We start from the raw sequence: 14,154 nt of genomic DNA, 5'->3' as shown, positions 1-14,154 counted from the left end.
AGTACAATAAACGTCTGCCGAAAAAATGTAATAAAGATTAATTGTTAACACACACACACACATTTATAAAAATGTCCTGGCTACGCCCATGAAATATATATATAGTGAAATCACACGCTAACCATAAAGATAACAGTCACTCAGTCACCGCTAGCAAAAATAAATTTAACTTAAAGGCGTGCCAAAACGTGAAAACTGATTGATACACTTTGTGTGCCACACTGACAAGTCTCATTCAATGAAATATGTGATAATAAGTAGAGTTACTCTACTAGCTATTACTGTATTGCTTAATAATTTATGGATTACTTTTGTGTTCCGTATAAAAACGCTATGAAGACTATAATTAACTCATTTTCGTACTTTTGAAACTAAAGCGAAATAATCAAATACTCATAGTGGAAGTTACGAGCATTCTGATGGCTAAATGTTTCACGACTCAGAGTTATTAAAGACTTGAAATCACGGTCAAATAGATCGAGCATCCACAACAGACTTCAGCGTGTGCATTGTCTATGTATTGATTCTTTGTAGATGATGGTAATTTCCCAATCTAGAGTACATTTGTATCTTTCATCTTTTTGTTATTGACTTTGGTTCAGCTGTTGACACACTCCACTAGCCTCCCTTTTTTTCTCCTGTTTTTTTATTTGATTTCTCATCATTGCCAATGGTCCTTTGTAGTAAATGAGGTGGGGGGAGGGATGGGGTGTGTTACTGCCTGGTTCTGGTTGTAGGCGTGACGACGCGAATGTGTCCGAGTGTTGTAGATATTGCTGTAATGTTCTTTAATTAAATGCTTTCTCATACGCACTAGGTTTGCAGGTGCGTGAGAACACTAGCGTACTGAACACTCCAAGCACAAACGTACCGAATTATTAATAAACGCTCTTGTAGCAGACAAGAATTTTATTACATACAAAATATAAATCACAAAAGATATTGGCGACTTCAGCCATCACAAATATGATACAATAAATACTGGCTGCTCATGCCATGTAGAATAAGTAATCACATCAACGAAATGTTCACAATATAAGTCCGAAGAAATCTTTCAAGTTAACACTAGATCAAATTGGTTATAGTACACGTTACAGACAGAGAAAATTATATTACAGCCACTCTCTGCTGGAGTTCTTCACTAACTGGTTAACATTGACCCTTATTTTAGAGTCCTTTAAACTTATTCTCGTGTTCTCAGCACGGAATATTACAATAGGTGACTGAGTGTCACTTCATGTCACAGAGGTTCTAAAACTGGACTGTGACAGGGTGATGTGACGATGCGCTCGGGTTAACCAACGGTAGGCCTATTTGTCCAAAGCGTCTTAGAAATTTTCGACATGCTTGTCACGGGTAGCAGCAATACAAAAAAAAGTATTGTCTAGTTCATTAATGTAGATTGGTTCAAAGTAAAAAAGAAAATTAAATTTTTTTTTTATTCTGACAGTTTTGCACCAAGCTTGTGCATGAGAGTGTATAAGTTACAGTGTTTCACAGAGATGGAAAATGTATTACCACTATATCACCATGAAATAGCTTGCTCAATATAGAAATCTAGGTAATATTCATTAGCATTCTTATGTATTTTTCTAAGTGAAATTTTTATACAAAATATTTATGAAGTTAGAAATAACTTTCTGTATTTTTTTAATGTTTTAAAGAAAAATGATTATACTGAAACTTTCATAAACGATACGAAGTACTTGAGTCTAGCGGTCTTCCATTGACCAATGTCTTAACATCAATCTGGTAAAAGCTCGATCAAGTCCTCGAGTAGCTCACTGAATCGTTCCTCTCGTGACAGTCATCACCTCAAAACAAACAACAACAAACAAAAACAAACAACAAACAAAAATCAACAATAACACTAAATCATTTAAACTGGGACCTCTAGCGCAAGTCAGCCTTAAAGCTGATTTCACACTTACACTTTCCAAAAATGATAGTAAACAAGGGCGGCCATCTGTGACAGATTTTCAATCTAGCATATTATCATTTACATATGTCTGACAGCGTAACTATATTTTTTATTATCATCCTTTAATACACTCACCATTAGTTCACCATCCCTTCTAGTATCTATATTTCTTTACTAACGTCCTTAAATACACTCACCATTAGTTCACCATCCATTTAAATATCTACATTAGTTCTCCACTTTTGGTAGTCCAATCACTTACCTCCCCTTAGTGATGGATCGCTACCTGGTCGTGTGATATGGTATCAATTGTTTCAATGATCTCATGTTTGAAACTGCCCACCGCCACCAAAAAAAAAGGCACCAACCCTTGTCTTCTTGTGGGAGATGTGAACTATAGGATTGAGTAAATCATGTAAAACGTAAACACAAAAGCTCAAGGCAAAGACTACCGCACTGTATCCACTTTGATCAAACCAGTCTTTAGACATCTTCTCTTCCCTTGTCCACCAATCAGATTGATCCTTTTTGTTTTCTCTTCTTCTTCTTCCACCTCCTTGCAATTTCAAACGTTGTTGAGTCATTTCCGCACCACAGCAATAATTGTTTTACTGATAGTTTGACCACATAACGTTTCAGAGTTTTCCTCCCCTGTTTCCAGAGCGAGTCTCATATCTCTAGCCCCAGCCCCATCCTTCCACATTTCAATCACGTGGTCCTTAATTTTAATTCTTCGTTCACCTTGTTATTCACCACGACGAGCAGACGTGTTTAACATTCCTCATAATTGTATCTCGTTGTTAGACGCTTCCGCGCTGTGTCTTATGCAGATAAGTCAAACGGAGGTAACTCTCATATAACGAAATCAAATAACACAGACGAAAGGCCAACAATACAAGTTAGTCGACGCTGATAGAGAATGTCGAACAAGAAATTTTATAATAAGGAAGGGAACAGTCAAATGTCGTCAAGCTAAATCTCTGCGTCTATAAAAACGCCTTTTTCTAAAGCCTTCGAAAGTAGTCTGTTTACATTTTTGCTATTCTTCCTAAAACATAGTCTTATTTCTTTTCAATTCGTCGTGTCTCTTAAGTCAAAACTTTTCTTTTTTATGAAACTAATAACTTTTCCCGCCAAATTCCTAATCGTGCCATAACACTCTCTATTGTTTCTATTTGGACTAAAGGGATTTGTTTGTTTACAATGATCAGATTTCCATCTACTTATAAGATAAGATAACATAAGATAACTTTTATTGATCCAATCCAATGGAAATTCAGTTTGACTACAATTGACAACCTCAGAGTTACAAAAATACAATAACAATATAGATGAAAAATTCGAACAACATTCACACACGAAACACATACACGCTCACAACCAGAGCTTTATGAATTTGACTTCTATGTACTTCTCGATGACGACCGATGATCTTCTAACACTCTGACCGAAAGTGGGATAAAGTAGTTTTTTTTTTTAATCTTTCTGTTTTAGTCCTTATGGAAAGGAGACGACCACTTCATTCAGATCTTATGTAACTGTGGTTTAATGGGTGCAGGTTGTCTTTAAGAATCGTGTTTTGGAAAGGCATCTTTCATGAAAAAGCTCTTCAAGAGATGGTAGCTCTGTTCGAGTGACATACGATGCTTTTTTAATTAGTTTATTTAGTCCAAGTCTTTGTACCAGTGAAGTATTACCATACCAGCAGGTGATGGCAAAGTTAATTAAACTGCTGATGGTTGCTGTATAGAAAAGTTTAATTATTGTTTTGTCGATGTTAAATTTTCTGAGCTTTCTGAGATAGAAGAGCCGTTGATGAATTTGTGTGTAAAAGTTTTGACAGTGTTCACTCCATTTCAGTTTGTTGTTGATGGTTGTACCTAGGTATTTATATTCTTGTACTTACACTTTTGAATACATGCGAATGTCAGTATGAATTTTATAGTACCCATATTTCAAATAGTAGCATGATTAATGTATTAAATGTGGTGATAATTCAATAAGAGTTCCAATCCATTTTTTTTTCAACTTTTTAAAAAATGTGTTAATCACCTTTGAATAAAAAAATCTTCGCTTTTATTTTACAAGACTTCATTAATTGATTAATAATTTAATTATTTCTTGTTTGTGTAAATAAATTATTTATTACATTTACATTCTGCGAATTTAATAATTAATAAACCGAAAAAAAACAGGGTAAAAAAAAAGATGGAGCAAGTTTTATTTATGTTTTCGAACCTAACAATTTTAATTAGAAAAACTATTGCTCAGTAGGTACAAGAGAATCTAGATGAATAAATTCATAAGAATGTATATTATATTCTTATTAAATAGTTCTTGTTAGTTCTTAGGGTTTTATTATAGATAGTGTAAAAACAGTTAGTTAGCGGGATGACCGTAACATCAGAGTGGAGGCCATAATGGTACCTTTTGTTATTCTTAGCATTTGAATGTAGTCAATATTATTAAATTCAAAAAGAAATTATACAGGTACAAAGTTTCCACCCTTCACAAACTATTTCTATTCGGGACTCGCTTTTGACAATCTTCTTCAGTCAAGACGACTCTGTTCTCAGAGGATCATAATATTTGTTTGTCTTGTTCTGGCGACTGGAACAAGACTTTACAATAATTTATTTGTTTTTTTCAATCAAAATAATTGTATATGATCTTTATGCAAATTTTGATTTCTACAAAGCTTATATCAACTCACATTGTCTGTCTGTCTGTCTGTATGATAAAAAGTGTTTACACGTTAATTCTCCCACATCAGTTCTCGAATCAAGCTGAAACTTCTCGCAATTATTCATTGGTATAGACAGGACATGAATCAATAAAAAAGTAAACAATTAGACAATTAGTTAGTTGATAATTAATTATTTTGTTTGATACCAACAAGGGAAACAAATACTTCAGTATTCACAGATATGATTAAACTTGTTGGGATTAGTCCCCTTAAATAATTGTTAACTTCTCCCTCACGTATTCTTCTATCAACTTGATACTTTAGGGAATTACGTAGGGTACTTAACAAAACTCAATGAGTAAAGGAACTACTGGTATTTGATTATTTTGTTTGATATCTAATAAGGGAAGCAACTTGTACATTATTGATAAATATAGTTTTAAGGGCGGAGTTCTTCCCCTTCGACAAGTTTTTTTTTCTTTTTTTTTTTTTTTTTAGATGGATTTAAAAAAAAAAAATTTTTACATGTTTATAATCGACTTAAGTTAATTAAAGAAAAGCTTTACCAGTGACTTGCTAACAAGTGGAGGACAATGGAAAAGACATCTTTACTATCACATTTTGTTATTCACAATTGTTACAGATTTAATTACTATGATAGATCGCTCTCTAGCGGAGTCTTTGTTCATATATACACACCAATAAAAAGAAGAAACTATCCACAAATAGTATTTTTAACACTTCAATAAATTGGAAACACATATAGTTATATATACGTGCAGTGGCGTAACAAATGGAATAGAGGTAAAGACATTGATCATTCACCTAACGCAACTCGCAGAGGAATGCTTACTCTGACTAGATGATAATTCTGTTGACTTTGTTTTTGAAAGATAATCTCAATTATTATATGGACATATTTCTGGGAAACTTTTCAAGATTTTAACCTTTAAAGTCATAGTCCCTTAGTTGATTTCTTTTATTTATTTATTTTTGTCTCATAAAAAACTTAAATTTGTAGTACATCCATGGAAGTCAGCTGGGCTAGAAATGTATTCTTTCGGAACACATATTTTAAGTTTTTGTATAATGTACGCTTAACCAAATTAAATATTGCATGCTTGTTGAGCAAAGTAACAGGCGTTTACCAACCTGCGGGTGAAATACAAAGTCTAGATTAGGGCAATTTTTTTTATATTTTTTTTTTTAATTATATGTTATATTTATGTTTTATTTATGGTATTTATAATGAAGTCATACAAAGATTTACTAATATTGTTAATTTTGCTTGTAAACGTGTCAATAGGGTCTAAATTTCCCAGCGTGCTCCATTCCAAATATAGGTAGATCTACGTAAATTTTGGGAAGACCTAGCATGGTCTAGCTCTAAATCTGCTTTAAGCCAATGACAATCAGAGCTCTGTGGCACACTTCTGGGCTATCTCTAATTTTCTTTCTAATCTCAAACATAGCAGGCTCAATGGCTCTATGTCTTCTAGTCTAGCTCTAAGTTTCTTTCCAATCTCCAACATAGCGAGCTCTATGGCTGTATGTCTACTAGTCTAGCTCTAAGTTTCTTTCCAATCTCAAACATAGCGAGCTGTATGGCTCTATGTCTACTAATCTAGTTCTAAGTCTCTATTAAAATTCGGTATACATCACATTTATATTTTATTTGGGGCCATCTAATCCACCTCTCCTATGGCCTTCAATCACCAATTCCCGGCTCTGTAGATATAGAAGCACGGGTAAATTGCTTATATTGATATCTTTATCTGCCTTCACATATATATCAAAACACAAAATACACAACACTTAGATTGACTATAAACTCGTATGTAGGATAAATACAAAACACAGACATTGCAGATTGTGGTAAATAGTTTAATTCATATCCATTTATGTCATGTTATGTTTCAATGTGCTTAGTGTGTTATATTATATATACAGAGAAAATTTCAAACGTGGTAGGATATACACTTGACAGCGTTTAATTATCTTATCATTATTTTGGACAAAAGTAGTCTAAAGTTTGTCAAATAGTCCCTAAATTATGTTTTCTCTGTCTTTATTCCTAGATTAGCGATGCTGTTACTAAAAGGCACGTGAAAGTTAAAGTCACAGCTGACGTTTCTGAAATTAAATTAATTAAAAGTATTAGGCTTACAAGAACTATACATTTCTTCAAAGAGCAATAATATATATATATATATATATATATATATATATATATATATATATATATATATATATATATATATGTATATATATCTATCTATCTATCTATATATATCTATATATATATATATATATATATATAAAGAGAGAGAGAGAGAGAGAGAGAGAGATAGATAGATAGATAGATAGATAGATAGATAGATAGATAGATAGATAGATAGATAGATAGATAGATAGATAGATAGATAGATAAGATAGATAGATATATATATAGATAGATAGATAGATAGATAGATAGATAGATAGATAGATAGATAGATAGATAGATAGATAGATAGATAGATAGATAAAATAGATAGATAGATAGATAGATAGATAGATAGATAGATAGATAGATAGATAGATAGATAGATAGATAGATAGATAGATAGATAGATAGATAGATAGATAGATAGAAAGATATGATCTATAATGCAAATGTTGTAATGATCATCTGCTGTGGCCCATAATAACAAGGTGGTCATCATAACGACTAACTGATTTATTTTAAACTACTAATGAAATGTACCCATTAGAGATTTGTGGACTCATGGGCGCTCTAAAAATCCAGGAATTAAAAATCCCTGTCTTTATCGAGGTTCGGTTTGGAAGCCAAGCGCTCTACTCCAATGCCTCCACGCCCCCCCCCCCCCTTTCCCCAACTAAACCTTTGCACAATTAGTAAAAAAAATAAAATGGCCATTTGAGTAATTCTTTGTCAAGCATCAACGAAATGATTATTTTAACACATCCTTTAGGCTAGACTAGAACTGAGCCGTATCTTTATAACAATGCGTTTTACGCATATTTTTTAATATTAACAATATTCAAATAAACACCACGTTAGCCGGAAAATACTATCAACATTTTTGTCCGGCACACGTCTAGTTTGTTGGAACGGTTGATCATTTGTACTTCATAGCTTTTGAAAATCGTGCTATAAATATTGAAACCTGCCCACTTTACACGCAGTTACGTTTTTATTATTTTAAACAGGAGCGGGCGTTGTGTGGTACACAAATTTCATTAGCTGTGAAGCGAAGATGTAAAATTGCTTATTCAAAGTCTGAGTTTAATTGAACTGACACTAACCTTTTGAGGCGTTAGCTTCCTTTGACTCCTGTTTCTCATAGTCACTGGCCTCTTCATTCTTCATCCACATCTGTAATATTGTTAATAACGTTTATACTAGTTTTGGACTGGGTTATACGAACAATGTGCGAAACACAGGTAATGGCAATATTAATGTACGTTACATAGGATAGGAAATTAAACACGCAAAATATTTAAATACTTTTTTAAAAAAGCTTATCTAAGGGGGATAACTCCACACTTACAACAATACCTCTTATTAATGTAGAAAGTATTTCTATTTTTCGATATCAATCAAAATAATTTATTGCTAATAATTAATGGACTTCTTAGTCGTAGTTTGTAATTTAAGTGAATACTAAAGGTTTAAATAAGGTTGTAAATATCAAACATATTTAATTAATTATCATTGATTATTGGGAGAAATAACTTTTACAACATTTGTATCAAACAGACGGAGTGAGTTGCTATAAGCTACATAATAGAAATACATCTGTATATACATTTATAAGTAGTCTACAAGATATTTACCAATGTTTCCGGATTAAACATATATTTCTCATCATGAGTATATACGTTATCAGGCTTCGACTTAAATGGTGGTCTTTTGATAGGAGTGATAGTTAAATTGGTCAGGGTCCGAGTGCTTGCACAGTAATATATTGAGCAATCCTGAATATTTAAATCATAATTCATTTATAACAGTTACAATTAGATAATATTGAATAGCTTTGACAAATAAATAGAATACCAACTAGTGAACCACAGTTTTTATTTTAAGAGGGAAGTTTATAAATTCATTATGACTTTTAGTGGTTCTGTTGTTAACTTGCATGATTATATTTCTTGCTGTCTAAACAAACAAACAGTAATAAAAACATATAAAAAACGTCAAAAATAAAAGAAGCTTATATTAAGTCTAATTCTATCAATTAGTTTGGATCAGCCGTGTATGTATAGGTTACCTAGACATAATAAATCTGTGTGATTAGAAGTACCAATTGTTTTTGTTTAGCAGCTCTTCACTTTCTCAGTGCGCTATGATCCTGTCACTTGTCTGGACCAGTTGGGAAAGGGGGAGGAAAGACGGGGTGTATCTTGTGAATGTTTACATGATTGTTTTTTCAATTCAACTTATACCACCACATGTCAAATACGACCAAACAAAATAATTAACTACCAATAACAATTTTTTTTTATTCTTGTGTTGTCATGTAAAAGAAATATTTGGAAAAAATTCAGCTTAATCCGAGATTGGATGTGGGAGAAATAATACGTACACAATTTTTACCATACAGACAGACAGACAGAGTGAATTGATATAAGCTTTGTTTTTTTTTATATACAATGAATTCCTCTAACATGAAGCCTATTTCTAGTAATGCTTCAATATAGTGTGGCGTCTTTCCAATGATCTTGCACAGTTTGGCTGATATAGCTTAGTTCAGTTCATTTCTAGATAATGTTCATTTACGTCCATTTATTGATTCATCTCCACAGACCTATATATACTGTATCTAGACTGGACATGTCATTTTACTTTCCGACACTCGTGTCGAGGGCCACATCGCCAAAAAGCTTTAACGCATTCAAAGTCTGAAAATGACTTCGTTTCTCTCCTGATAATATGAGCAGCTCTGTAGCTAGTCTTACAGAATATTTCATTCGTGTCTCTTATTTCGGTAGATATTCTCATCTATCCGCCTTATTTGGTTTCTGTGTTATGATTTTGTATGTTATGTGCTTAGAAAAATAGCTATATTTTCCTGTTTCAAACAAATATGTTGGCTTTTTATCAGTACCACCTTCCATCAAAGAAATAGTGAGAGTCCTAAGGGAGGGAAAGATTTTTTTCCACTTTTTTGTTTGTGGGGACGTGATTTTCTACACTTTGGGCTGATGTTTCGGAGGGCCGGATGGAACCAAGCAGCGGGCCGGACCGCTCTAGCCAAATAAAAACTACTATTTAAAGTAAAAAAAAGAAAGAATAACAAAAATGCTTTTAAAAAAAACTCATATTAAGTGTAAATGTATCAATTAGTTTGGATCAGTTATGTAATACATTTGTAATAGCTCTATACTCTAGCCTAGACTAACAATAAGTCTGTGCAATTTTGTTAAGCGCAATTTCATGCTTCTAGCTTTCTAACTGCACTATGATCCATCGCTTGTCTGGACCAATATGGAAGAAAGGGAGGGAAAAGGAGGTATCTGCCTGGATGTCACCGTGATCGCTTTGAAAAACAAAAGTTGTACGACTAGAATTTGAACTCAGGCCTCCTTAAGGGGGACTAATTCAACTTATGCCACTATATTTGTCAAGTAAAATTTGCTTCCTTTGTTTTATAACAAACAAAATAATAAATGCCAATAGTTAATTAAACTAATTGGTTTGTTTTTTTTTAATTGATTCGTGTTTTGTCAGGTAAAAGATATAATTGTGAAAAATTTCATCTAGATCCGAGATTGGATGTGAAAAAAAAAAAACGTTTACAATCTTATACCAGACAGAGTGAGTTGAGATAAGCTTTGTACCAGACAGACAGAGTGAGTTGAGATAAGCTTTGTACCAGACAGACAGAGTGAGTTGAGATAAGCTTTGTACCAGATAGACAGAGTGAGTTGAGATAAGCTTTGTACCAGACAGACAGAGTGAGTTGAGATAAGCTTTGTACCAGACAGACAGAGTGAGTTGAGATAAGCTTTGTACCAGACAGACAGAGTGAGTTGAGATAAGCTTTGTACCAGACAGACAGAGTGAGTTGAGATAAGCTTTGTACCAGACAGACAGAGTGAGTTGAGATAAGCTTTGTACCAGACAGACAGAGTGAGTTGAGATAAGCTTTGTACCAGACAGACAGAGTGAGTTGAGATAAGCTTTGTACCAGACAGACAGAGTGAGTTGAGATAAGCTGTATAAGGAACTTCTTACTGAATCACTTGTAGCCAGATGCTGATTAAAGTTTTCAGGACACCTCATCGGGTACGACGTACTACTGTCATTGCTTCGACTCATAAATCTGTCCAGACCGGTTTTAGCCTCAAGCACTGCTAGTGGATTTCCTTTACACACAGACACAAAAAAAGCAAGATTACACACAAAAAAAGTTTGTTTTATCACTTAAACTCAAGCCTCCCCCGACTGACCCGCCCATGGGTCGGCAATGCGGGTTTCAAGAATATCATAAAACAAGAACTACAATCTACCAATATTCACAACCCTCTTGATCTGACTACAAAATGCTTATGTTGACGAATGAATGCTTGCCACCAGTCAGACCCAATGCACAAGCCCTGCATGTCAATTGTCTGAATAAGTCCAGTGTGAAATACTCCAGGACGTCTAAATTCGTAGATATAAGAAACAAATTTATGTTAAAATGCTTCTGAAATTTATGAAATAATGAAATGAATGGACTATATTTTATATTTTCATGTGTCAAAGTAAAAAAAACAACCTATATTTGCTAAATATAGTTCTTAAAAAATTAGATCTTGACCCTTTCATTCTTGGCTCATCTAAACATGGCTATATGACATAGATTCATGTGACCGTCATACTTTTTGGTTCTTGTACAATGTATTGTTATTGGATCACTTTGTTCCCTTTATGTCAAGTTTTATCAAGATTGGTCAAAAGGTTTTGATTTCTATTCGAGACATACATACATACATACATACATACATACATACATACATACATACATACATACATACATACATACATAAATACATACATACATACATACATACATACATACATACATACATACATACATACATACATACGCCTTACTTTATGCTTTATAGTATACATTTAATTATTGACAAAACGTTATGCAAAATAAAACACACACGCACAAAACAATAATTTGCTTTGGTAATGTTATCTCCCCTACATGCTTATTGCTTGTATAATAAATACAAAAAAACGGTTTGCACCCAGAAGACGAAATGTAGCCGAATTATTGGAAGACACAAAGGATGTTGAAATCAGATTTTCAATAACTATTGTAGTTTTTTTACTTATAACAGTGACCATTGAACAAGCGGACTACACAAAGGTCACAGCGGGATTTCCTCCTACGGGAGAAGCTAAACACAGTAACTTTCATATTTCAAACGGCACATTGACTCTTTCTTTCCGTAATTATTTACCACATTCTGATGGAATCAACGTTTGTATCGTCGGTTAGGAGAGAAAGAGTTAACCAATTAAAGGAAGGGCTCTAACGTGAATGCTATTATGAATCAGGCTATATAGAATTGTGTTACCAGATTTGCAAGAAAAAAATCCTCCAAAAGGTATAGCTCTTTGTGTAGAGTGTTCACTTAAACACAAACTTATGTCCGTTAGAAAACGTCTTGGATAGAAAGAAGGCGGGCATGTCTAGAATATGGAATAGAACAGTTTTCAAGAAAAATTGAACATAATATGTGATTCAAATAATGTGAACAACTAGCTTTGTCTGGCGTCGTAAACACACTTTCAACAAATGTATGATTCTAACTTTTTTAATGGTTTAGCACAAAAAATGAAATGTACTATAACTTGGAGCAGACATTTTACTACAATCTTTTGCTCCTATGTTCTTCTCCCAAAAAATCCGTAACATAATATTAAAGATAAAAAGGAAAAAAAAAACAATTAACACAAGTTGTGAATATTCTTATGTTTGATGGTTTCAAAATGTGCTAATTGGCGAATCCCTTTACAATTATGTACAAACCTCCAAATGCAGTTGATAAAAGTTTCAATTAAGTATTTAGTTGCTAGCTTAGAATAACTAACGTAGTCCTACTATGCAGGGTATTATTTATTTTCAAAAACAAAGATTGTATTGGTGTATTAAATTTGCAATTTGGTTATGGCGACCTAGGTAGGCTGGACATCCTGCCATAATGTATTCAATCGACTCGCCCACATTTCCACATTTTCGGCATTTGTCGACAACATTGAGTTTCTGGATATGCTTCTCGTAATTTTTTGTCCTGATTTCTCTGTCCTGTATTGCTGTAACAAAGCCTTCTGTTTCAGGGTAGACATGACCTGCTTTGAGCAATGCTAAGGAAGCAGCCTTGTCGATGTTGTCACCATGTAACAAAGCGGGAATTTTCCGTGGAGGTTTTTTTCTTCCCATTGGCGAATCTCATGCCCTACGTCTTCCAAACCGACATTGACATCAGCATTGTGTAGGTTATTATTAATATTATTATTTGTTATTATTATTATTATTATTACTATTATTATTATTATAAAAAATGATTGCATGATTAGTTTTAAAAACAAAGCGGCTTGCTTTTAGAAAACAAAAAAAGTAGCCGTTGCACCTAAACTTTGCAAGTCACAACATATGGCGAAATAAGATTTTTTTATATCTTGTTTTTTAGTTTTTGAGATCTGAGTGTGTGACAGATGGACAGACGGACGACGTTTTACACAAAACTAATAGCGTCTCTTTCCCCATAAGGGAGCTGCTCAAATTTTTTAAAAAAATTAAGAAAAAAAATATTTAAAAAACACGTATCATATATTTTTGAAAACTTTACCATTCTAGAAATATATAATTAAAATCTTTATGTTCACAATAAGTTATTCAAAGTTATTGTAAAATTTTGCGGTGCATAAGAAGACACTATATGCATTTATTTTTGATGGAATGTCCAATTATCAGTGTTTGGTATATACGGTTAGTTGTAGTTTACATTCGATTTTTGTTATGTATTTATATTTAGTACTTGTTATGCATTGTATTAATATGTTTATTATGGTCTGCATCAGAAGTGGAAAAAAATGCAGATCGATACTTGCTTTACGTAGTGAAACACCGCACTCATCCTTAATCTTTGGAATCGAAGACATTGCCATTATTATTAATATCATTATTATTATTATTATGTTAGAAATGAACGAGGAGTCATTCTCTGGCGCTGCCAGGGTCGAGTTTCGCTAAAGAGAAACAAAATTCATCGTAGTCCCTTTAACAGTTTCCACTGAGGAATTTTCTGGTGATGTGGCAGGTCTGCAGCAGTACCGCCCTCTGACAGGCAACGAAGATGTTCCTAGGAATGTTAAGGGCCTTGAAGGTGTCTGTGAGGTCAGTTGTTATTATCCCCTCGGTTGATATAACAATGGGGTATATTGTTATTTTGGACAATTTCCATAGACGCTTAATCTCCAAGCCTAGGTTCCCATATTTTCTTTGTTTTTCTATCTCAGTTTTTCTTAAATTATGAG

General features: G+C 33.3%; 1 protein-coding gene across 4 annotated transcripts in view; it reads right to left on the bottom strand.

The window, feature by feature from the left end:
* Positions 1-6,470: 6,470 nt before the first annotated feature.
* The window catches only part of LOC106074473 (macrophage-expressed gene 1 protein-like), a 39,403-nt gene continuing 31,719 nt past the window's right edge, over positions 6,471-14,154 (bottom strand). For all 4 annotated transcript variants that reach the window (XM_056026667.1, XM_056026668.1, XM_056026669.1 and 1 more), the window contains exons 11-15: positions 12,192-12,306; positions 10,849-10,979; positions 8,448-8,588; positions 7,917-7,986; positions 6,471-6,740 (exon numbers count right to left, since the gene is read on the bottom strand). In XM_056026667.1, the coding sequence (XP_055882642.1) occupies positions 6,682-6,740; positions 7,917-7,986; positions 8,448-8,588; positions 10,849-10,979; positions 12,192-12,306 (516 nt within the window). In that variant the 3' untranslated portion in view covers positions 6,471-6,681. The remainder of the gene's footprint in view (positions 6,741-7,916; positions 7,987-8,447; positions 8,589-10,848; positions 10,980-12,191; positions 12,307-14,154) is intronic.

This window comes from Biomphalaria glabrata, chromosome 4, assembly GCF_947242115.1.
Source record: "Biomphalaria glabrata chromosome 4, xgBioGlab47.1, whole genome shotgun sequence".
Taxonomy (NCBI): Eukaryota; Metazoa; Mollusca; class Gastropoda; family Planorbidae; genus Biomphalaria; species Biomphalaria glabrata.
This window is presented reverse-complemented; position numbering and strand designations above follow the sequence as displayed.